Below are 26,557 nucleotides of genomic sequence, written 5' to 3'. Positions count from 1 at the left end.
CAGTCTCCCACTCTTCAGTTTCCCACTGACTACGTGGGGGTCTATAATAAACACCTAGCAATCAGGCCGTCCCTCTTTTGTTCCTTCTGTGTCTCTAAGCTCGACGCACAAAGCTTCATTTAACGCCACCCCCAAGATATCATCTCTCCTTACTGCAGTAATTGACTCCTTAACTAATAGTGCACTGCCTCCTCCTCTTGCCCCTCCCCTGTACCCCAGGATGTTAAACTGCCAATTTTGCCCCTCCCTCAATAATGTGTCAACGCTCACCCTTAACTAAACAAAACCCACCCAACAATATTAGGTTATTAAATGTGATAATGATGCCCACCCGAGGGACAGGTTGTGGAGGTGGTGGTCGCCATGGCCACGGAAAAGGCTTTCGATCAGGAGGAGTGGGACTATCTGTGGGAGGTTTTGATGCGGTTTGGGTAGGGTTTTGCATATTCATTTTGGTTGCTGTACCAGGCACAGGTGTGGAGTGTGCGGACGAACTGGTTGAGCTCAGACTATTTTAGGACCAGGGGACGAGGCAGAGATGTCCAGTCGCCCAACTGGTCTTTGCCTTGACTATAGAGCAACTGGCGATGGCGTCGAGAGGGTCAGGAGACTGAAACACAGCTTTACATGGATGATTTGTTAATATATATATTTAGGACCCGTTGAGTGGTATGTGGGGGGGTGGGGGGGGGGGGGGGGGGGGGGGGGAGAATTATGGGGATCTGAGAGGAATGCGGCCAATTTTCGGGTTTAAATTGAACATGGGGAAGATGGAGGTCTTCCCGATCCAGGCGAGGGGCAGGAGAAGAGATTGGGGGAAATGTCTTTCAAGGTGGTGATGGTGGGGGGGGGGGAATTTTCAGTACTTGGGCATTCAGGTGGCACTGGGTGGGAGCAGTTGCATCAGTTAAATCTGACTCGGTTGATAGAGCAGATGAAGGTGGACTTTAGGAGGTGGGATGCGCTCCGATTGTCACTGGCAGGGAGGGTTCAGATGGTGAGGATGACGGTCCTCTCGAGGTTCTTGATCTTATTTCAGAGCCTTCAAATCTTCATTCGCAAGGTGTTTTTTTTTTTAAGGAGGGTGAACGTGGTGATTTCAGGGTTTGTGTGGGCGGGTACAGAAGGTGTTGCTGGAGTGGAGTCGGGGGAGCTAGCTCTCCCGAACTTTATAAATTACTACTGGGCGGTGAATATCACGACGGTCATGAAATGGGTAGTGGGGGAGGGGTTGATATGGGAGCAGATGGAGGCAGCTCATGCAAGGACTCAGGTTTGGGGACATTGTTAACGGTGCCTCTACCGTTCTCGCTGGCCAGGTTCTCTGCAAGCCCAGTAGTGGTGGCAGACCCGAGGGTTTGGCGACAGCACATGGGGTTAGAGGGGGCTTCAGTTTGGCAGCAATGTATGGCAACCGCCGGTTTGCTCGGGGGAGGGGGAATTTTTTTATTTATTTTTAAAATCGAGCGGTTTGGGCACCTGTTAATGGACGAAGTTTCCGTGAGTTGGAAGAGGTATTCGCAATGTCTGGTGGGAATGGGTTCCGTTACTTGCAGGAGAGGGACTTTGTGCAGAGGCAGGTATCAACCTGCCGCCCAAGGGCTGACAGGATAAGGCGGTGTCAAAAATGAGAGTGGGGGAGGGGAAGATAGCGGAAATATACAAGGAGCTGATAGACTGGGAGGGAGACCCAAGAGGGGAGGTGAAGAGGAAGTGGGGTGGAAGTTGGAGTTGGATTACGGGAGGGCACCCTGGGGAGAATCAATGCATCCTCGTACTGTGCCAGGCTTAGCCTTATATAATTTAAGGTGGCCCACAGGGCACATATGACTGTGGCTCAGATGAGCAGGTTTTTTGAAGGGGTGGAGGATAGGTGTGGGCGGTGAGTGGGTGGACCTGTGAATCATATCCATATGTTTTGGGCATGTCTGAAGCTTGGGGGATTCTGGCAGAGGTTTGCTGACATCATGTCAAAAGGTACTGAAGGTCAGATGGCTCCGAGTCCAGAGGTGGCGATCTTTGGAGTATCAGAAGACCCAGGAGTCCAGGAGGAGAGAGGCCGACGTCTTGGCCTCTGCCTCCCTGGTAGCCCGGAGATGGATCTTGATCGCATGGAGGGACTCCCAAAGTCAGGGGGTTAGTGACATGGCTGGGTTTCTCAGGGTTGAGAAAATTTAGTTCGCCCCGAGGGGCTCGATGCTTGGGTTTGCCCAGAGGTGGCAGCCATTTATTGACTTCTTTGGAAAGGAATAAGCTGTCAGTACATGAGGGGTGGGGGAGAGAATAGAAGAATTGTTGTTGGGGTGTTGGTTGTGCAAGCCATGTTGGCTGAAAAGGGGAGCCATGTTGGCTAGGGCATTTTTTCCTTGGTGTGCAATTGTTTATGGTGTTAAAATTTATAATATAAATGCCTCAACAAAATACTTTTCCAAAAAAAAAATCATGGATTGTTGAAGAAAGAGTACTCACATATTCCTTCACATTTTTTGTCTTGACAGCTTTATAGGATGTGTAGGCAGGATACAAAGTGCCAAATGTAAGCCTGTTTGTAAAAAAAGGTTAAAGTTAGAAAGCACCACAGAGATACCAAATTTACAGGAAATAAATTGGCAGATTTGCGACAGCACGCAAATTAATTTAACTTCTGCAAGACAACATCTGAAACGAGTTTAAAGTTGCCAGATGATATTGACAGTGCCACACACATGCACAGGAGCTGTACTCTGTTCTGGAGAACACATAGCCTTGTGCCATTTACACTTGCACTGAAACAGTGTGACATTGCAAAAAGCTCTTTTTTGCAGCATACACACAGAAACGTGGCCGAAGTAATAATACAACAGCCAAGTTTGACCAAACAAACCTATTTTACAACTGCAAGAGAAAGTCAATCTTGAGATCCAACATGAAAATGGTGACTGGTGGCTGAATTCAGAGCAAGGTAGATTTAATTTATCTTCTTTATTCTGCAAGTTGCTAGCAGGCTCAGCATTTGTGCACATTCCAGAATGCATGTGAACCGAGTGGCTTGTGAGGCCATCTCAGAGGGCAATTAAGAGTCAATCGCACTGGAATCAGACCAGGAAAGGATAGATTTCCTTCCCTGAAGAATGCAAGTGAACCAGATGGGATTTTACACTAAATGCTGATAGCGACCATGGGGCATTTGGTTGTATCCTCAGATCTTCTGGCTTAATGCACTTTGATGACTCTTGCATTAATAATAATAATCTTTATTAGTGCCGCAAAGAAGTTACTGTGAAATCCCATGGTCACCACAGTACGGCACCTGTTCAAATACACTGAGGGAGAATTCAGAATGTTCAATTCACCTAACCGTGCTAACCACTGCTACCGTGCCAGCCAAGCTGTTAAATAGTTGGACATCTCCATTTGATCAAACACTGTCAATTGTTTACCCATCAAATACAAAGACATTGTTCCTTTATTTTTCATGGAGATTCCCGAGCCACAAATTTAATTACACCAACGTCCTTTTGAAAAATCTCCTTGATAGAAGTCTAAACATGACAGTAGCTCGGCCATTCTAACAACTGTCACATTGTTTCACATTGGTCAGCAGAATGTTACACAAATACAATTCAGTAGCATTCTCCTCACTTCCAGAATCTCAAGTTACCTTTTACGTGCACGAAACCCACAAGCATTAAACAGTTGGTAAGATATGCCAAAAATATGTCATAGGCACGTTCATTTTTACTTTCACAGCTGTTTGAAAGAGATCAGTTGAACAAGTGGTGCATTGACTAACTGTGCTAGGAGTGTTCAGGGAGGACTTTAAATGTCATGAAATCAAGACTTCAGCTTGTGGGAGTTGACCAATATTCAACAGTCACAATCCCCATCCTTAAAAATGGTGCAACATGGATAAAAACGAACAAAAGGGAAGGTAGACACTTGGATACAAAATTGGCTGAGCGACACAAAACAGCGAATAGTGATAAATGGTTACTTTTCCAGATTGGAGGGTTTGTAGCGGAGTTCCCCAGGGGTCAGCACTGGGTCCCTTGCTCTTCCTGATCCACAGGAATGACCTAGACTGTGGTGTTCAAGACATCACTTCAAAATCTACAGATATAAAGATTGAAAGCATTGTCAACTGTGATGAGGATCGTCTTGAACTTCAAAAGGATACAGACATGTTGTTAATTGGGTAGATGAAATTCAAGACAGAGATGTAGGACATGATTCATTTTGAGAGGAAGAATATCTAAAATTAAGGGAGAAACTCGAAAGGATGTACTTGTGTACAAGTCACAAGTCATTAAAGATGGTAGCATGTTGAGAGAGCATATAATACCTTGTGCTTTATTCATGGGGCACCGAGTACAAGAACAAGTAGTTCATGTTGAACTTGTGTCAGACACGAGCTTGGCCTCACCTGGAGACTGTGCCCAGTTCTGGGGGCCTTACTTTAGGAAAATGTAAAGCATTGGTGAGAGTACAGAGTAGATTCAGTAGAATGATTCCAGAGATAAAGAACTGTAGCTATGAGGTTAGATTGGAGAGGTTGGATCGGTTTTCCTTTGAGAAAAGAAGGCTGCAAGGAGACTTGATAGTGGTGTTCACGATCCTGGGGCATTTGAACAGGGTAAAAAGTGAGAAAATATGTTTTCCAACCAAAACAGCATCAAGAACTAGTGGGTACAGATTCAAAATCATTGGCAAAAGAAGTAAAAGAGATGAGAAAAGATGTATTCACCCAGAGGGTGGTTGGAGTCTGGAACAAACGTCCTGAGAGATCATGGTGAGTTTGATAGAGGTGTTCAAATAAGAATTTCATCGCTATCTGAAAAGAAAGAATGTGCAAGGTTACAGGAATAAGGCAGGGGAGTGGGACTAGGCAGACTGTTCTTTCAGAGAGCCACAGCAGGCTTGATGGGATGAAAGGCCTCCTTCTACACTGTGAAGAATTTGTGAAAGAGTGAAGGATGCAATTCTTCCATTTCCTCATTTGAGCTCCTAATTGGACTAACTCCTACTGACTGAGGGTTTTTGCCAAATAAAGACTAGGTTTTTTTCTGACCGGAAGAGAAAACGAATAAAACTATAACAATAATTATATTCAACTGTTTAATTTCAAAGTGCCCTCTTACAATGGACCTTTGTCTGTAAGACGAAGGGAGCTGCTCAGCTGCCTTTGGTCCTTACCATGCCTGCCAAATTCAACTTCTCAGCCTGCCTCTCCACTCACCTGCCCTTGCTCTCAATCTCGTCTCAATTATATCTCAGTCCTTTTCAGCCTTGAAAATTCAGTTTATCCACAAGTTTCTGCGACCTTCAACTTATTCCCAATATAGGCCAAAGCCCTTCTTGGGCCCTCATAATCGTTCTGTTGTTGACTGTTCCAGCTCTTTCCGATCAGCTATCACCTATTTCCGCAGGCCACTGCTGTCTTTGGATACGAGTGCTCTCCCTCTAGCTTCTTCGACCTCCATAGTCCTCCCAAATCTATACCTCTGCCACTCCATGTTTCAACCTCTCATTTGATTTTCTCCCATCACGCTAATAACCATTCTGCATCTCCGAAACAGATAAGAAGCTACATAATTTCAGAGGATGCGAGAAAAACTTAGCAGGTCTGGCAAGTGAGTAAAGAGAGAAAACAGAGTTAACATTTCCACTCCTTTGGCTCTTTGTGAGAACTGAAGGGAGGGAAAATGTGTTAAGAGCTGCAAGATATTTTGTCAGGTGTTGCTTTTAAATTGACGAAGCACAAAAATTGTGCATATCGGGTAAAGGGGTCGGCTGTCCAGACACTCGAGTCTGGTCCAACGTTCCATGAGCTAATCGGGATGCATCCATGTTACTTGGCTTCACATCTTTCAATTTCCTTGGCTAGCAAAAAATATCTTAAATTCAAAATGCTACATCATGAATCACAGCTTGACAGATGGGTTTCAGTCAAGTATCAACGTGTAAGCTCAATTTAGTGATTCAGGCAAATACTGACAAAACCCATTATGTATCAATGAGAAACTCAATTCAGTTTATCTAAATCTCCACACTACAACTTTGTGTATCTGAGGCAAAACCTCCCAAGTATCTAGCCATAAGCAGCCAAAATTCAATACAAGGAACACATGCAATATTATCAGCAAGTGTAGACAGATGGCAGCAACTTCTGCACGCAATGAGCTTTAAGATTCAGGATAAAAAGATTCAGTCTGTGTCACACAGAACAACCAATCATTCGCCACGACAGTAGGCAAAAATATTTGACGCTAATGAGTATTTAAACAAATAGATCACCAGAGTGGTCAGCAACAAAATATTTTGTCTGCATTCATCAATTTTTGTTCCCAATGGCTGGGAAAGATAACCCCAATTTGAGCTGGAAGAAACTATTCCATTGGTTTAAGTTTGCTGCAAAAATGAGACAAACACCAGCCAATGTAACAGAGTAAAATGAGCAATGACGCAGCTGTCACAAGTCAATTTTTAACCAACTTGGAAAACAATATCCAACTGTATCACTCAGTAGATCCAACCTAGAAGCCTCTGGGGTTTTATCATTCAATTTCATCCTTAAAATCTAATTTCTTACTCCAACTGTTTTCTTTCTAATATTGGCAACATGGTGCACAGGATGTAATCCCACAAATTCTTATAGACTTATAGAACAATACAGCACAGAACAGGCCCTTCGGCCCTCGATGTTGTGCCGAGCAATGATCACCCTACTCAAACCCACGTATCCACCCTATACCCGTAACCCAACAACCCCCCCCCCCCTTAACCTTACTTTTTAGGACACTACGGGCAAATTTAGCATGGCTAATCCACCTAACCCGCACATCTTTGGACTGTGGGAGGAAACCGGAGCACCCGGAGGAAACCCACGCACACACGGGGAGGACGTGCAGACTCCACACAGACAGTGACCCAGCCGGGAATCGAACCTGGGACCCTGGAGCTGTGAAGCATTTATGCTAACCACCATGCTACCGTGCTGCCCAAATTCTGTCGTGACTGCTCTCCCAATTCCTCAACCAAGCAATGCATCGTCAAATGTGAACAAGTTATTCAAACAGGGCATTACGGCCGATTTGGCTTCATCCTCAACTGGTATTCATCTTCATGCATCAGGTCGTGTTGGTGAGGCTCCGAAGAAAAATGCTGCTTTTATTTTATTTCCTCTCCCCAGTTGAGGGGTTGCAGCTTATTTAAGTACTTTCTCAGCCAGATTCACAGACAAATGATTAAATTCCTGCAGCTCACAACCTGCTGATCGCTCAGATACTGCCCCAATAATTTTTATGAATTAGGGGAGATTTTTTAGTATTAATTAGGGTGGCACCAGTGGTTAGCACTGCCACCTCTCAGCTCCAGGAACCAGGGTAAATTCTGGCCTTGGGTGACTGTGTGGAGTTTGCACTCTCTGTGTGGGTTTCCTCCGGGTGCTCCGGTTACCTCCCACATCCAAAGATGTGCAGATTATGTGGATTGGCCATGCTAAACTGCCTTTAAGTGTCCAAAAGGATAGGCGAGGTTACTGGTCTGTGGAGATAGGGTGTGGCGGCGTGGGCTTAAGTCGGGTGATCTTTCCAAGAGCTGGTGCAGACTCAAATAGCCTCCTTCTGCACAGCTGGGATTTTATAATTGAACGAGAAATTTTCTCAAGTGACTGAGGCACAATAATCTCATTTGTTTCTCTCCTCTCTATCCTCGTGCCCTCCGCAAGCTCACGTTATCCATGAGACCCCACCTCCTCTCTCCAATACGTCTGCTAAACTGCTTAACAGTAATTTGCCCTCCTGTGCTGATATTGTCTCGCTCCACTGTTTGTCCCTCTCTCCTTTGCCATCCGTCTGTTCAAATAAAGTAATCTCATTCGAAATAGCTTCTCCTGTTCCTGCACTGCAACTTCTGGTGTCTCCTCAGATGTATCCTTCACCATCTCTTGTTCCTCATCTGCTTGCAGGCCTTTAGCGAGATCGTCTGAAAACAGTGTTAGTTTTCACATGCCATGGATGAAATCCAGCTCTACGTCACCATCACCTCTCTCGAATCCTCCACTCTTGCTGACTCAAACTTTTTCTGTGACTTCCAGTTTACTGGAGCAGAAATTTCCCCCCATTAAATATTAGGAAGACTGAAGTAATTCATGGTCTGAGGTCTCCGCTCCAAACTCCATTTGCCAACAATATAATAATAATAGCTTATTGTCACAAGTCGGCTTCAATGAAGGTACTGTGAAAAGCCCCCAGTCGCCACATTCTGGCGCCTGTTCGGGGAGGCCGTTACGGGAATTGAAGCCGTGCTGCTGGCCTTGTTCTACATTACAAGCCAGCTGTTTAGCCCACTTTGCTAAACCAGCCCCCTTCCACCTCCCTGGCAACGCGGAGATGAAACCAGACTGCTCGCAACCCTGATATCATATTTGACTGATCCAAGACGCTGACCTCATCTTCATGCCATACCTTAACTTTGCCAGTGTCCCCTCTGCACCACCTGACATCATTTGCTGCTGATACCCTCATTCATTCCTTTATTACCTCAACTCTCATTCCTCTTTCAGCCCCTGCGCTCGGTGACCTATATTGGCTCCTGGTTAACCAACTTCTTGATTTCAAAATTGCCTTTCCTTGCTTTCAAATCCCTCTATGGCCTCGCTCCTCCCTGGCTCTGTAATCTCTTCCACCCCAACAACCCTTGGAGATATTTGCGCTCCTCTAACTCTGGCATGCTGTGCATTTCAATTGCTCGACCATCAGTGGATGCACCTTCATTTGCCTAAACCGAACGTCCGGATGGCTGCACAATATTCAGCACCATTCGCGACTCCTCAGATAATAATGCAGCCCATGTCCAAATGCAGCAAGGCCTGAACAATATCCAGGCTTGGGCTGACAAATGGCAAGTTACATTCACACCACACAAGTGCCAGGCAATGACCATCTCGTACAAGAGAGGATCCAATCATCGCCCCTTGACATTCAATGGCATTACCATCAGTGAATCCCCCACAATCAACACCCTGGGGGTAACCATTGATCAGAAACTGAACTGGACTAGCCAAATTAATACTCTGGCTACCAGGGCAGGTCAAAAGTTCGGAATCCTACAGCTAGTAACACCTTCTGATCCCCCAAATCCAGTCCACCATCTACAAGGCACAAGTCAGGAGTGTGATGGAATACTCTCCACTTGCCTGGATGAGTGAAGATGCTTGACACCATCCAGGACAAAAGCAACCCAACTGATTGCTCCCCCTTCCACAAACATTCAAACCCTCCACCACCAATGAACAGTGGCAGCTGTGTGTACCATCTAAAGGATGCACTGCAGTAATTCACCAAGGTTCCTCAGACAACACCTTCCAAACCCACAGCCACCACCATCTAGAAGGACAAGAGCAGCATGCACCTGGGAACCCCACCACCTGGAGGCTCCTCTCCAAGTCACTCACCACCCGGACTTGGAAATATATTGCCATTCCTTCACTGTCACAATATCCTGGAACTCCCTAACAGCACAGTGGGTGTACCTCAAGGACTGCAGCAGTTCAAGAAGGCAACCCACAACCACCTTCTAAAAAGCAACTAGGGATGGATAATAAAAATGCTGGCCGAACCAGCAACACCCACATCCCAGGACTCAATCATAAAAAAATGCTTCCTACGCTTTTCCTCACTTTCTTCCTTTCAGACACTCCTTAAAACCTCTTTGCAAGTTTTTGGTCATCTGACTTATTATCTTAATCAGCTTATTGTCACACCTTGTTTTACAGTGCAACTGTGAAATGCTTTAGGACATGCTACTGTGTAGAGGCAGTATATAGTGACACATTGTTGCTCTTTGGGTTTGTGCTGCAATCAAACAAAGGTTCATTTTCATTTTCAGGTTTGAACACACGACAACATCCAGGAACAGGATTACACTAAGCATATCAAGAAAGAATGCTCTTTTCTATTGTGAATCTTGCTGATCTAATCAAAAGCAAATTACATTTTCCAATACTTTTTGCCTATCATCTTCAACTGACCTGGCTCAAGTCCACATTTATCTAGGTCAACTGAAGAGAGAAGTTACCACAGTGAAGTTACTGATTGTGCCTGTCCCCTCCCTGCACGGATCACGAGGTTGGCCAGATAGGAAATAATGAAATTAAAATTGCTTATTGTCACAAGCAGCCTTCAATGAATTTACTGTGAAAAGCCCATAGTCAAGATAAAAACTTCTCAGCCGGTCAGCATTCAAATCACATTCTTGTAAAGGCAATCACAATTTCCTCAACATTAACTTCATAACATTTCCAAATCCCAAAACCAAGCAGAGCCCACCACAGCCAGACATATTAACAGCATTTTGACAAAAAGCAGACAGTTCCACACACCAATTCCCAACACGTCAAGGTAACTGGTCTGTTTACACAGCTTTGCTCAGAGGCTCCATGTTGGGAGGTGCAGTTCACATACCTTGCAAATATACATTTTAATTGCGGCTAATTACATGTTTTATCCCATACTCAAATTGTGTGCACAGGAAGCATTTTTCAGTGTTGTAACAATCTGGCATTGTACTGGTGGTAGTAATAAAATAGTGTTGAGAGTACTTTTGGGGGGGGGGGAAGAAAAGAGAAAGATAGTTTTAAGGGATTTATATTTGTCTTGGTCAACAATCATTTTAAGTGTGCTTAATTTAATACTTATGCGCCTGGAAGGATAAAATCTATTGCTAGATTCATACTGGACAAATATCTTTCTGTGTGGTGGAGTTGGTTAAGTTTTGATTATGAATGTGCAATGAGAGTATGTGTCTGTTTCATAGTGACTGGATTGGATTTGTTTGTCACGTGTACCGAGGTAGAGTGAAAAGTATTTTTCTGCGAGCAGCTCAAACAGATCATTTAGTACATGAAAATAAAATTTTAAAAATAAAATACACAGTAGGGCAATACAAGGCACACAATGTAAATACAGACACCGGCGTCTGGTGAAGTACACTGGAGTGCAGTATTAATCAGGTCAGTCTATAAGAGGCTCTTTGGGGGTCTGGAAACAGTGGCAAAGTTGTTTTTGAATCTGTTCATGCGTATTCTCAGACTTCTGAATCTCCTGCCCGATGGAACAAGTTATAACAAACTTTATTAGTGTCTCAACATTAACACTGCAATGAAGCTACTGCAAAAAGCCCCGAGTCGCCACATTCGGGTACAGAGGAAGAATTCAGAATGTCCAAATTACCTAATAGCATGCCTTTCGGGACTTTAGGGAGGAAGCCGGAGCACCCGGAGGAAACCCACACAGACACAGGGAGAATGTGAAGACTCCACACAGACAGTGACCCAAGCTGGGACTCAAACCTGAGACCTGGCGCTGTGAGGCCTTAGTGCTAACCACTATGCCACCGCGCTGCCCATTGAAAGAGTGAGTAAGCAAGCCAGGTGGGACGGATCTTTGATTATGCTGTCCACTTTTCTCAGGCAGCGCAAGAGGCCCTTGCAAGGTTTTAGTTATTGCTGGATATATTGCAGGACACTGGGAAGTGATCATCTCTCAATTCTACCAGGAGAAGCTGGACAGGAGAAGTGAGTAGCAGATACAGTCTGCTGTCCAGATAACCAGGGAATTGGGACAGGAAGAATGCCGAAGACAACTGAAGTTAAAAGAAGAGGCTAAGGTATTTGATAGAAGAGTTCAAGGAAGTGTAAACAAAGGGTTCAGAGTTAAAGAGACAATTGCAGGAACCAGATTTATAGTGGGATGCCAGACTTCAGAGGTACTTCAAATGTCTGATACCTTTGTGAAAATCGCTTATTGTCACGAGTAGGCTTCAATGAAGTTACTGTGAAAAGCCCCTAGTCGCCACATTCCGGCGCCTGTTCGGGGAGGCTGGTACGGGAATCGAACCGTGCTGCTGGCCTGCTTTAAAAGCCAGCGATTTAGCCTGGTGAGCTAAACCAGCCCCTTGTAATAACAGTCTTGGAGTGTTGAGTTAAAACAATTATGAACAGTTTGTACAGCAGTCAACACAAAGAAATTCTCATGATGGTGGACTGGATTCGCTGTTAAAAGTGGAGTGGAAGCTTTGTTTACAAGTGTCTTTTGGAAAACCTGGTCTGGATATTGTAATGCAAACCACCAAGGGAGAGCATTATTGGTGAGTGAAAGTTATAAAGCATTAGAATTTAGAAACTCTCCTGTGCCAATCACCTGGGGGGATGGAATTCACAGGAGAAAAACAAGACACTAACTTAGGTGCATGTATTTGACCATAGTAATCTTGTGTGCTCAACAAGGAGTGTGTGAGAATGGGATCATTGTGGTTTAAGATGTACTTTACAATCAATGTTAATCTAAAATCTGTGGGTATTTGTCAAGCCGGGGGGGGTATAAGGAGTGCTGCAGAATGATGCAGCTTTTCATGTTTACTAAGTGGTTTTTCTTGTTGTTAAAATTAATTAGCAGGCCAATGACTCTGTTTCTCCGCGTTTTATTTTAAATAAGTAAAAGTTGCGGCCTTTTGAACCAGGGTTTCGTTGTGGGATCTTTCCGTCCAGTTATATCAACTGGAATCGTAAAAGGACAAATTGCAGGCAATGGATTTGCACATCAAGATCAACCGCTTAAGCGTCAATTTTCTTACAAACAGTCATTATTAGCATTACGCATAGGGCAGGAAGAAGTTTTAAAATCTCCTTACTTTTAAAGACTGGTGAGAGAGTGCTTAAAATAACAATAAGAATCAACATGATAAACTCAATTCTGATTCATAGTAAAGGAAAAGAATTGGAAAGAGTTCTTCAGTATAAGGGTGAAAGGGATTCTCCTTCTGTACATCACACTGTCCTCAAGTCCACTGATATTATATTAGTTACCCTGGAGTCCCTCTTTCTCCACGATTTATCCTTAACCCCCTTCCAGTCTCATTGTTGCAATGTTGCCCAAGAATACATCAAGGTCCATGCATACACTGCCAACTCAACAGCACCATCACTCTCTCAGTCCCTCCATTGTTAAATATGTGTGGAGATGCTGGTGTTGGACTGGGTTGGGCACAGTAAGAAGTCTTACAACACCAGATTGAAGTCCAACAGGTTTGTTTGAAATCACTAGCTTTCATAACGCAGCTCCTTCATCAGGCGAGTGAAGAAGTGGGTTCCACAAACTCATATCTTGACAAAGTCAAAGATGCAAGATGATACTTCGAATGCAAGTCTTTGTAGGTAATTAACTCTTTGCAGGTCCAGACGGTGCGGCTGGAAAGAGAGATTATCACAGGTTAAAGAGATGTGAATTGTCTCAAGCCAGGACAGTTGGTAGGATTTTGCAAGCCCAGGCCAGATGGTGGTGGGGTGGGTATGAATGTAATGCGACATGAATCCAAGGTTGAGACCGTAATCATGCGTGTGAAACTTGGCTGTCAGTTTCTGCTCAGCTATACTGCATTGTCACATGTCCTGAAGGCCACCGTGGAGAATGCTTACCTGAAGATCAGAGGCTGAATGCCCTTGACTGCTGAAGTGTTCGCCGACTGGAAGGGAACATTCCTGCCTGGTGAATGTTGTGCGATGTCCGTTCATCCATTGTCGCAGCGTCTGCATGGTCTCGCCAATGTACCATGCCTCGGGACATTCTTTCCTGCAGCGTTTGAGGTAACCATATCTAACTGCTTCTTGAAAACATGCAATGTTTTGGCCTCAACTGCCTTCTGTGGTAATTAATTACCACTATGGGTTAAGAAATTATTCCTCATCTCTGTCCTAAATGGTCTATCCCTCAGACTGTGACACCTGGTTCTGGATACACCCACCATCGGGAACATCCTTGCTCCTTCTACCCTGTCTAGGCTTGTTAGACATTTCTATGAGATCTTCCCTCATTCTTCTGAACTCCAGCAAATACAATCCTAACTGATTCAATCGCTCCTCATGTGTTTCTATGAGATCCTTCCTCAGTTATTATCACCAGTTGTATAGAAAGATTTATTGCTGTTAATTTACTAATTTAAATTTCCTTTCATGGAATTTGAGTGTCATAGGCTAGGCAAGCATTGTTGCGTATCCCCAATTGTCCCTGAACCGAGTGGTTTACCAGGCCAATCAGAGGAAAGTTGAGTCAACCACATTGCTGGGTCTGTAGTCACACGTCGGCCAGACCAGATAAGGACAGCACATTTCCTTCCCTCGAGCACATCAGTGGACCAGATGGGTTTTGCTAACAATCTATGCGAGTTGTCATGGTCACCATCACTGAGACTAGCTTCTTATTCCAGGTTTAATTAATTGAATTTACATTCCACCAGCTGCCATGGTCCCATGAAAATGAAAATCGCTTATTGTCACAAGTAGGCTTCAAATGAAGTTACTGTGAAAAGCCCCGAGTCGCCACATTCCAGCGCCTGTTCAGGGAGGCTGGTACGGGAATTGAACCTGCGCTGCTGGCCTTGTTCTGCAGTATAAGCCAGTTGTTTAGCCCACTGTGCGAAACCAGCCCCTGCATGTACCCAGAGCCTAGACCACTGAATGACTGCATTACCATGGTGCCACCATCTCCCCCTCATTGTGTTGCTTGTAATAATGGGAATATTTTTTTATTTTTTATTTATTTTGTTTTAAATTTAGAGTACCCAATTATTTTTTCCAATTAAGGGGCAATTTAGCGTGGCCAATCCACCTATCCTGCACATTTTTGGGTTGTGGGGGTGAAACCCACACAAACATGGGGACAATGTGCAAACTCCACACAGACAGTGACCCAGGGCCAGGATTCGAACCCGGGTCTTCAGCGCCATAGGCAGCAATGTTAACCACTGTGCCACCGTGCTGCCCGGCGTAATAATGGGAATATTAATGACTGATGGAATCCATGCTTCTCCCACTTGTGCTGACTTGCATTGTCCCTCTGACCTCAAATCATTCTTTACCTGCTCACGGTGGCCTCCTGTTGCTTCAAACTTCTGCCGCAAAAACTGCTAAGTGTAAAACCATAGATACTCTAGTACAGGCTCCCAATTTTTACATGACAATTGCAGTAACATTTATAGATTTCACTCTCGTCAGGCTGGTGTCTTTAATATTAAAGAATCCAATTGATCAGAGTATAAAGTTAGTCTAATCTTACCTCAGAAGAGTCACAAAAACCCAGGTAACTTTCCTTTAAATTCAAGTACCCGTTTGATCACTTGCCCAATAAATACATTGTGATATATTTATTCTGATCTGTGGCAGAAACTTTCAGAATTACATTAGATGAAACAAGACAGACTTCAAATGGGACTGGAGAATAAAAATACAACCGACTCTTAATGAGTATCAGGCAGGCGCAGTGGTTAGCACTGCTGCCTCATGGCACCAAGGACCCGAGTTCGATCCCGGCCGGGTCACTGTCCGTGTGGAGTTTGCACGTTCTCCCCGTGTCTGCGTGGGTTTCCTCCGGGCTCTCTGGTTTCCTCCCACAAGTCCCAAAAGACGTGCTATTAGGTAATTTGGACATTCTGAATTCTCCCTCAGTGTACCCGAACAGTCGCCGGCGTGTGGAGACTAGGGGGTTTTCACAGTAACTTCATTGCAGGGTTAATGTAAGCCTACTTCTGACACTAATCAATATTATTATAGAATCGGTGCAAGTCTGGGAGACTTGATATGTATCTGCCTCAATGTTTAAAAAGGCATAGATGTCACTGCACTGTTCTGCAGCTGGTATTTTGTCTCATTTCTTCTTGGGATGATGAATACTATCTAAAGAGGGTTTGGTCACATGATAGATGGCTGTTGTTCCGAAACAATTCTCTGCAAGTCTGAAGCCAATGCTGCACAATGGGAGATGGATGATGACCATTCATATCTACTTGTGGTGAATTGGTTGATCTTTCGGTAAACTTTAAACGTGGGAGACAAAGTCAAAGACTTTTAGACTTTGAGATTTTGGTGAGCTATAAACACCACCAGTGCTTCCATTTGGCTGGATCCATTCGAGGGTGAGGCCCTCACTTACGGTGATCCAAATCAGGAACTTTCCAGAGGCCTGAAGATGTCGGTGATGAAATTGAAAAAAAGTCACCCGACTCCTGCTGGCCCGTTTAGTTTCCATTTTGAAAAGGACAATAGCAGAAAATGATCTACGCACTGCAGTCTGAATTTCAAGTTATGAATAGGACATGCCTTCACTGGGCAGAAGTAAAAAAAAGTGCCCATTTATTTATAAAGTGCTTAAAAATTTCGAAGCACTTTGCAAAAGAATCACCGGGTAAAAACAAGTCACATCATGAGGCAAGTAATCAAAGGCTTAGTCAAAGATAATCAGCCATGTACAAAATGCAAGAAATGGAAGAGTGCTGAAAGCCAAGTGTTGCAGAGATGCAGGAGGTTGCAGAGAGAGGGAGAAGGAATCTGAAATTGTTCAGTGCCCTTACAAATGGGAATTTTAGAATCGAGATGTTGCCAAACTGGGAGCCAGTGTCGGTTACAGTTATTGTCAGTTATCAATGTTGATGGAAAAAGTAACATCCAAAATCCAAATCGTGCCAGAAAGCAGTCTTCATTTTGAAGTCCAGAATACACAAGCAAAGGCTGAATTTAATGCAGAGTAAACTTTTTGAATACAATTAAGACAGCCACCTCCGAATGTGTAACTGTTTAACACTAATTGTTCACAACTGATCGCTCAAATTAAGCAGGAGGGAAAACTTAATAGGCTAACAGGAGTGTTTAATTTTGATTTGGATATCCTGTGAACAAACCTGTTTGCTCGATGACACACTTTGAATCAAAACAGATTTTCTACGGGTTGGTTAAGTACAGAGTGGCGAGGTTAATGTATAATCACATCAATGCCAACAACACTGTAATCTGCACCAATTACAGGACTTGCAAATTCCAGGCCAGAAATTTAGTGAAATAGGACTTCAAGGTGAAAATACTTACTTTTCATTCTTAAAGGCTCCTCCATACTCACCTTTCCACTTAACCCATATAATCACAAAGCTATTTAATGGAAAGTCCCATAGTAAAAGTTTTTTTCTAACAAATTTAGAGTACCCAATTCTTTTTTCCAACCAAGGAGCAATTTAGCATGGCCAATCCACCTACCCTGCACATCTTTGGGTTGTGGGGGTGAGACCCATGCAGACACGGGGAGAATGTACAAACTCCACACGGACAATGACCGGGGTCGGGATCATACACGGGTCCTCAGCGTCGCAAGGCAGCAGTGCTAACCACTGCGCTACCGTCCGATAGTAAAAGATAAATTATTTTCCTCCTCGACCACAAATTGGGGGTGCTGAATCGAGCACCGTTGTAATGCTCCCCATTGAAATAGCCTGTTGAAACACAAACAAATGCCCAAGGTGCCAGACTGGGCATTGCCTCCAGAATATACCAGCAAGACTCAGCACTTTTGGAACAGCATGGGAGAAATGTCAAATGGAAGAAGAAAAAGTTTCTTTGCTAAACAAAGTCACCTGGGAGATCCAATCTGTTCAGTGAACTCAACGCCACAGCATTTTTGCACTCAATTATAGCCCCAATTATCATCATAACCAATTATTGCAAACTTAGATTTACTTTTTTTCTAAATGAAACGAGGAATGGAACTTTTAATTGCACAAGCTTCCATGTGCTTCAAGTCCATATACAATTGAAGATTTGTTGGTGACACCAAACCTTTATTTCTCATCTTCCCTGAGCCACACACAATCAAAGCAAGGAAAGTGAGGAAAGGACTGCCTTCCAGACCTCTGCCAATGCCACTTCAGCCAAAAAATGGGCCACTTCTCTCACTCCTTCAAGATATAGTGCATAAAACAGCACTATCCATACCAGAGCTGCCAGCAGTGAGGAAGGGAAAGAGCACAGATAGACTAACAGGCTGTGCCAATCAAAAACAACTATATATTTTGCCTTAGAGACTGCCTTTTCCACATACATTGGACGACATGTAAAAATACAAAAGATCGCATCTGCAATCTGAATTTACCATCCAGGAAACATAGAGTTAAGTGGAACAGGCACAACTACTTTTAATAAATGTTACTTATTGCCCCAGCATACTCACACCCACTCGAACCTCTTCCTTCTACAACCACCTCAGGAGAAACCTCTTGTCCTGCCAATCATTTGCAACTGCACTTGCGAATTCCAAACTTGCCAGCTTTTGATACGCCATTCACGATACCGCAGCCATTTCTTTGCTCATGCAATCTATTAATTCTCCTTTGATGCTTGCGCCTTCAGCAAAACCTTCACTGCTTATCCCGTTTTGCTCCCTGAAGTCCAAGAGATGCGGACTCAAATGCAGGAGGCAGACGACTCACTTGGCCTGCCATTGCCAGAATCTGACTGGTCCAAATATCAAATCTAACATGGCTTGCTCGCTCTGCAACGCTCCATACTATTGAAGCATCATGGTGGACAACCACAGCAACATTTCTTGTTTCCACTTGTGCCTTAAACCTTCCTCTTCTGCACTTCCCTCACCTCCACCACCAAGATTGTGGATTTGCAGCAAGATCAAAATAAATCTGCTTTACTACCTCTGGTAAGCAAGCTATCACCCCTGCAGCAGCTGGCTGTACTCCCAGTCCTTCAATATCGCGCAGCATGGGAGTAGTGGTTAGCACCGTTGCTTCACAGAGCCAGGGTCCCAGGTTCGATACTCAGCTTGGGTCACTGTGCAGAGTCTGCTCGTTCTCCCCGTGTCTGCGTGGGTTTCCTCCCACAAGTCCCGAAAGACGTGCTGTTAGGTGAATTGGTCATTGAATTCTCCCTTTGTGTGCCCGAACAGGCGACGGAGTGTGGCGACTAGGGGATTTTCACAGTAACTTCATTGCAGTGTTAATGTAAGCCTACTTGTGACAATAAATATTATCTCACTTTCAAATTCTCGTTGGGTTTAGTATTCTTACCTCTTTGGCCCTAATCCTTGACTGCAAAGCAGTTTGGGATACATGTAACTCATGAAATGTTGTGTAAATACAATTTATCCTTCGTCATCTGGCTGTTTTGCTTTTCAACACACACCGGTTAATGACAGAGTATGTGATGGGACAAACCCTTCAATGTCAAATCTTGCAATACACCATGTTTCAATCATACAAATAGCTCCTATCTGATTAAATTCAGTCAGTTTGGTGGGACATCTGTTGCAGTGCAACACACTCCCCATCCACTGTCAATTTAAAGGAGGGTTAATGTAAATTGGTAGGTGATCAAGGATTCGCGAGATACTGCACATCAATTGTCTAAGGATTGGAATGAAAACCAAATAACTCAAGCTATGGATGGAGGCAGCACAGCACAACTAAAGGGTTTTCTTCATAGAAAAATAATAGTTGGATCTCATCAGTGACCAACATCAGAAATTTAAATCTATAAGCTTACACAAAAAACAAACCAGCTGGCTGACATTTAATTCCTTCTGGACAAAGTATGGGCTTTGTTTAATTTAGTGTGAACCTTTTAAATAATCTACGCCTCAAAGAAGTTTCAGAAAACACCAAGTTTAAAATGAATACTCCAGGGGGTCAGAATGTCAGACAACCTCACCAGGGTGAATAACCTTATGAATAACCTTACATGTGTCACTCATTGCAACAACAGGTACTGTTGCTCAAAATGAGCACACTTCCTTTTCTGGGACCTTGCAAGAACAAAATGCTTGGAGAGACTAAGTTTGAGAAGCCTGCACTGTGAACATTGACCAAAGTAATCCATTTGTTCTTCAGTCCACTCACGACAAAGTATGCGGTGTCAGACTGATAGAATCAACACACGATCACTTTTGAAGTGACCAAGGAAAGGATACTGCATATGAATCTTCCCATGTGCCGAGTCAATGAATGGACAAGATCAAGTGACAAGCGAGGCAATAACTAAACTTGGGTTTTGAAAAGAATCATACAGACTTGCTTCATCCAGGTTCAAACCAACACTGTTTGGGATCCTCGGAGGTCTCACTGGCACCGAACTTCCAGATTTATTCTGCATTAGTCTCTGGCATTTTCAGCCACAAAACACTCATTTAAAAGGCTCAGAGTCTATTAACTTTTGTACTGATAGACAGCGTGTACAAAAAAGCAGGCAAAGCCATGACCCTACCATATCTTGAGAATTGTGTGCAGTTCTGCGCACTGCATCCGAGAAAAGACATGGCTAGTCGTGGAGGAAGCGCAGTGAAAACTCACTACCGTGCAGCCAAGTTTATAAAAGAATGCACATGAATTCAGTCTCAAAAACAGAAAATACTGGGCAATCTCAGCAGGTCTGACAGCATCTAGTAAGCGAAAAAGGAGCTGACATTTGGTGATCATGATTCCTCTTCTGGAAGTCCTATTTCCTTCTCGCCAAGACTCAGGAACGTTAAACTCAGAAGGGTCCTGAGACATTGGGCCATCAACAACTCTACGCCAGCGCAACCCTGGTTGTGATATGCGACATCCGGTAATTTAATAAAAACCATGCCAGCTTTGTTTCAATGGATCCTGCAGTCTGTTTCTTGCACTTACATGGCTGGCTGAGCGATCAGACCACACTGTTTGAGTGCGGTTGGTATGGGGCAGTTGGGAGGTGTTTCACTCCATTATCAAAGAGTCCATCACATACATAAACTCAGCTTGCGTTCCAGGTAACATAAAAGGACAAGAGGTGATTTGTGGGGTGATTTTTAGGCTTTCGGACTGGATTGATACAGTCGAGAGAGAACAGTTTTTTTTCCGGTGAAGGGGTGTGGGGCAAGGCAACAGAAGCTTGGAGTCAAACCCAGAGCATTCATTCAGAAGTGAAGTCAGGAAACACTCATACGAGCCAATGGCGGCACAAGTGCACAATTCACTCAAAAAAGCTCGAGGTGCTGGCTTAATTTATCTCTTTAAATTTTAGACGGGCAAGATCTTTGCTGAAAGAATGGCCGGAGGGGGGGCGGGGTGGCAAAAAGGCAACAGAGCCAGGTCAGGCCGGTCAAACGGAGGCGAAGAGCAGCCACGGTCACGCCAAAACTGCACGAGGGGCTCGAGGTTTCTGGCCCACAGCTTCGGCTTGGAGCCGATGCACCTGTGGGGGGGGGGGGGGGGGGGAAGAAAACAAGTCCTAAGAGTTGCAGAAAAAAAGACAAGGGTGAGGAGGAGAGGCGATCGACCAAAAAATCGGCCCCGATCCTCGACTCCGACCCAGCAGATAGTTGTCCTCCAGCGAAACGTGGAATGGTTTTGGAGGGGGGGGGGAAGCAAAAGGTGGACTGTTGGAGGGTGGCCTTTAACAATTTTTTAAAAACTGAGGGGAGGGGAAGCCAAGAGAGATTTTTCAAAACCGACTGAAACTTTTATTGGGAGTAAACAATGCGGGTGCCTCTTTTGAAATAAAAGCCTGACACTCAAATTGCACTTACTTCCCAGCACCCTCCCCCACCAAACCAAAACAATAATTACAAAAGAATAAAGCTACCACACCCCCCTCACCATTTAAAAATAAATGGCCGGGTGGGGAGGCAACAACTTTATTCGTCAAACCTGACCGGGGAGGAGTTTTTAAAACGGTCTTTTAAAATAAAAAAAATTCTTGCGACCCCCGACGATCAAGCTTTGGACAGTAATGTACTCACACCACCAGCCTGGAGATGAGCCAGGACACCATGGCTGCCAACGCGGCCTGCTTCAAACTTTCAAACCCAGCCGGCCGTTGGGAAGCTCCAACCGTCACAGGAGCCGCTCCTCTCTAACCGGTCCGCATGTGGGGAGGAGGGGAGGGCAACAAACAACCTCGCTCCCTCTGTTTGAAACCAGGACGGTTCCTCCAAGTAGTGTCCGTGGGCGGAGTCAGCTATCGGTGGGCGGAATCAGCTATCAGTGGGCGGAGTCAGCTATCCGTGGGCGGGTTCAGCTATCGGTGGGCGGAGTCAGCGATCGGTGGGCGGAGTCAGCGATCGGTGGGCGGAGTCAGCGATCGGTGGGCGGAGTCAGCTATCAGTGGGCGGAGCCAGCCGTCAGATGGAGGAGTCGACCGTCCTCGTCCCTCTTCCCCTCTTTCCTCCCCTCGGTGGTCTCTAACCGGTCCGCTCGGCTGTTTCCATCGCGGTCCGCTTCCTGCCTCTGCTTTGAAACTTCTTCTTGGGGCAGCACTGCGCATGCACGCCGCTGATCAGCTGTCTGTCCCTCTTTGTTTCGTCCACAGTGACGTTTTGTGGGCCAAAAAAAAGTTTACCTGTCTTTTTTGGGTTGGCCAACCAACGTTTTTGCTGGAATCTATATAATCTGTATGATATAATCTATATAAACTGTGTGTTGACTAATTCATACATCTGAATTGCATTAGATTGTGTGTATTTGTTTTCCCTTTAATAAATATTCTTTAATAATTGTTACATGACGACTGGGCTGTTTATTCTCTCTGAGGTTTCACTTGACACCTCACCAACACAATGATACACCCCCAGAAACCGGTGTCGCAAGTTGGGACACCCTCACAAATATCATAGAATTTACAGTGCAGAAGGAGGCCATTCGGCCCATCGAGTCTGCACCGGCTCTTGGAAAGAGCACCCTACCCAAGCCCACACCTCCACCCTATCCCAGTAACCCCACCCAACACTAAGGGCAAGTTTGGACACTAAGGGCAATTTATCATGGCCAATCCACCTAACCTGCACATCTTTGGACTGTGGGAGGAAACCGGAGCACCCGGAGGAAACCCACACACACATGGGGAGGATGTGCAGACTGGGCGAAACCCACGCAAACACGGGGAGAATGTGCAAACTCCACACGGACAGCGACCCAGAGCCGGGATCGAACCTGGGACCTCGTCGCCGTGAGGTAGCTGTGCTAACCCACTGTGCCACTGTGCCGCCCTTCCTTTGCTTTGTTGATTCCAGCGAGGTTCCTGGTCATTTTCCCTTTGTGTTCCCCACACTGCTGGGGAGAGGTTGCAGCCCCACAAATTAACCTGCCTTTGCTCCCTCCACATGTGTCAGCAAACCCACTGAGTGTTTCCAGTGTTCTGTTTTGAAGTTTTCTTCTCTTCAGCTCTGGTTTGAATCAATGAGCTACCCCACTTGGCTGATCTGAAGATGGAACGAGAAGGCAGAGTCAGCTAAGAAAAGCCTGCACTCATATAGTTCTTCTCACAACTTCAGGACGTCCCCTCCTTTCACAGCAATGAAGGACTTTTGAAGAATAATTCAATTGCAGGAAATGGAGCAGCTAATTTGCACACAGCAAGCTCCAACAAACAGCATCATGTTGGTGATTAGGTCATCTGCTGTTGTGTAGTTGATCGAGGATTGGTCACGGCACTTCCCCTGACTCTTATTTGAAATAGGGCCATGTGATCTTTTACATCCACCCAAGAGAGAGCAGATGGCGGGCCGAAATTAATGTTTCACCTGGAAAGGTGAAACATCTGACAGTGCAGGGCCCCTCGGTACTGCACTGGACTGCCAGCCGCAGACTTGAACTCAGAACCACCTATCTCAGAGGGCATAATGTTGCCCACTGCCCATGTGGGTAGCGCGGTAGTAGTAGTTAGCATTGCTGCTTCACAGCGCCAGGTTCAATTCCCGGCTTGGGTCACTGAGATACCCTCAATTATGACACAGGAGAGAAGATAGGTAATTCAACGGCTTTAATCATCAGAGAACTGAACAGCAGCCAAGAAGTGTGCTCATCACATGCTGCCGAGTGAGCCTAATTTTATATACCATTTCCTGGGGGCGGAGTCAGAGGCGGAGTCCCCCAGGGTTCCAAGCTCGGTCTTAAAGGGCCAATGTATTAAAGGTAAGGTACCGTTACAGCAGCTACTGATACCATTCATCACATTCACCCCCTGTTTAAAAAAAACACATAGTCCATCGGGGGTGAAGTGGAGTTATAAGTTCAGTCTTGTGGGTGGTCTGACCGTCCATGCTGACCTACTCCGCTCCAGTGGTGGTGCCGTGGATACGGTCGGTTTTGATGGTGGTATATCCGGGAGCACGGTTGACTGAGCCTTTGCCCGCCTTGGAGCAGGGGGGTATCCGGGGTGACTAGGGTGATCGGTGCCGGCGTCGGCTGGGGGGCAGGGGGCGCTATGGGAGGGGCGCTGTTGGGGTCGGCAGTCGGTGCGGGGAGGGGAGTGTCGGTAGGGGGGGGAGTCGGTGGGGAAAACGGCGGGGGCGGTGGGCGAGCCAGCGGGTGCCAGATCTCGTAGGGAGACGGTATCCTGCCTGCCGTCGGGGTGCTCGACGTAGGGGTATTGAGGGTTCACGTGTAGCAGATGGACCGTCTCGACTATTGGATCTGTTTTACGGCTCCTCACGTGTCTCCGGAGTAGGACTGGTCCCGGAGTAGTCAGTCAACGTGGAAGCAAGACCCCAGAGGTGGACTTCCTGGGGAAGACAAACAAACGATTGTGAGGGGTCCCGTTCGTGGCCGTACAGAGGAGCGACCTAATGGAATGTAGGGCATCGGGTAGGACCTCCGGCTAGCGGGCGATTGGGAGACTCCATGACCGTAAGGCTAGAAGGACAGCCTTCCAAACTGTCGCATTCTCCCTCTCCACCTGCCCGTTTCCCCGCGGGTTATAGCTCGTCGTTCTGCTCAAGGCGATGCCCTTGCTGAGCAGATATCGACGCAGCTCATCGCTCATGAACGATGTACCCCGGTCGCTGTGGATATAAGCAGGGAAACCAAACAGTGTGAAGATGCTGTGCAGTGCCTTGATCACGGAGGCCGAGGTCATATCGGGGCAGGGGACAGCAAAAGGGAAGCGGGAGAACTCATCGATAACGGTGAGGAAATAGATGTTGCGGTTGGTGGACGGGAGGGGCCCTTTGAAGTCCACACTTAGTCGCTCAAAGGGCCCAGAGGCCTTTATCAGGCGGGCCCTGTCTGTTCGATAGAATTGCGGTTTGCATTCCGCACAGATCTGGCATGCCTTAGTCATGGCCTTGACTTCCTCTGTGGAGTAGGGTAGGTTGCGGGACTTGATGAAGTGGGCAAGCCGGGTGACCCCCAGGTGGCAGAGGTCATCGTCGATGGCTCTCAGGCGGTCTTTTTGCGCATTGGCACATGTGCCGCGGGACAGGGCATCCGGGGACTCGTTGAGCTTCCCCGGACGATATTTAATATCGTACGTATAGGTGGAGATCTCTATCCTCCACCTCAGAATTTTATCATTTGCCCCATTGTGCGTTATCGAACATAAAGGCGACCGACCATTGGTCGGTGATGAGGGTGAACCTCCTACCGGCTAGGTAGTGCCTCCAGTGCCGCACGGCCTCCACTATGGCTTGTGCCTCCTTCTCGACTGCAGAGTGCCGAATTTCCGAGGCGTTGAGGGTTCGGGAGAAGAACGCTAATGGTCTGCCCGCCTGGTTGAGGGTAGCAGCCAGGGCGACGTCTGATGCTTCGCTTTCTACTTGGAAGGGAATGGCTTCGTCCACCGCGTGCATGGCGGCCTTGATGATGTCGGCCTAGATACGGCTGAAAGCCGACTGGGCCTCAGCCGTCAGGGGAAAAACCGTGGTCTTAATGAGTGGCCGGGCTTTGTCCGCATATCTGGGGACCCACTGGGTGTAATAGGAGAAAAGCCCCAAGCACCGTTTGAGTGCATGGAGGCTACGGGGGAGGGGGAGTTCCTTAAGGGGACGCATGCGGTCGGGGTCTGGGCCTAGGACCCCGTTTTCCACGACGTAGCCGAGGATGGCGAGCCGGGTTGTGTGGAACACGCATTTCTCTTAGTTGTACGTGAGGTTGAGGGCCCGGGCGGTCTGGAGGAGCTTCCTCAGGTTTGTGTCGTGGTCCTGCTGGTCATGGCCGCAGATGGTGACGTTGTCCGAGTACGGGAAGGTAGCCCGTAAGCCGTACTGGTCCACCATTTGATCCATCGCCCTCTGGAAAACGGAGACTCCGTTTGTGACACCAAAAGGGACCCTGAGGAAGTGAAACAGCCGACCGGCTGCTTCGAAAGCCGTGTAGGAGCGGTCCTCTGGGCGGATAGGGAGTTGATGATAGGCCGATTTTAGGTCGACCGTGAGAATACCCGATACTGGGCAATTTGAGTCACCATTTCTGGTATGCGGGGAAGTGGGTACGCATCGAGTTGCATAAAGCGGTTTATGGTCTGGCTATAATCCACTACCATTTGTTGCTTTTCCCCGGAGCGGACTACCAATACTTGAGCCCTCCAAGGGCTGTTGCTGGCCTCTATGACCCCCTCTTTTAGTAGCCACTGAACCTCTGACTTGATAAAAGTCATGTCTTGGGTACTGTACCGGCGACTCCTGGTGGCGACGGGCTTACAGTCGGGAGTGAGGTTCGCGAAGAGGGGGAGTGGCGCAACTTTGAGTGTCGCCAGGCTGCATACCGTGAGTGGGGGCAGGGGTCCCCCGAACTTCAGCGTCAGTCTCCGGTGGCTGCACTGAAAGTCCAGACCGAGCAGCAGGGGGGCGCAGAGGTGAGGGAGGATGTAGAGTTTAAAACAGGTGTATTCAGCGCCTTGAATTGCGAGGTCAGCGACACAATACCCCGTGATTTGTACCGAATGGGACCCAGAGGCGAGGGCGATAGTTTGGGAGGCGGGGTGGGTGCGCAGAGAGCAGCGCCTTACCGTGTCTGGATG

At 46.3% G+C, this 26,557-nt stretch overlaps 1 protein-coding gene across 4 annotated transcripts in view; it reads right to left on the bottom strand.

The window, feature by feature from the left end:
• LOC119957300 (receptor expression-enhancing protein 1-like) overlaps positions 1-26,557 on the bottom strand; it is a 433,776-nt gene that overhangs the window by 29,112 nt on the left and 378,107 nt on the right. Inside the window, exons 1-2 of one of the 4 annotated variants that reach the window (XM_038785146.1) lie at positions 21,564-22,056; positions 2,470-2,542 (exon numbers count right to left, since the gene is read on the bottom strand). In XM_038785146.1, the coding sequence (XP_038641074.1) occupies positions 2,470-2,542; positions 21,564-21,595 (105 nt within the window). In that variant the 5' untranslated portion in view covers positions 21,596-22,056. Of the gene's footprint in view, positions 1-2,469; positions 2,543-20,472; positions 20,537-21,563; positions 22,057-26,557 lie in introns of those variants that run through there. The other 3 variants (XM_038785147.1, XM_038785149.1, XM_038785148.1) reach the window with 3 other exon arrangements.

Source organism: Scyliorhinus canicula, chromosome 26, assembly GCF_902713615.1.
Source record: "Scyliorhinus canicula chromosome 26, sScyCan1.1, whole genome shotgun sequence".
In the NCBI taxonomy this organism is placed as follows: domain Eukaryota; kingdom Metazoa; phylum Chordata; class Chondrichthyes; order Carcharhiniformes; family Scyliorhinidae; genus Scyliorhinus; species Scyliorhinus canicula.
Note: the sequence above shows the minus strand (reverse complement) of the source record. Positions and strands in the feature narration are given on the sequence as shown.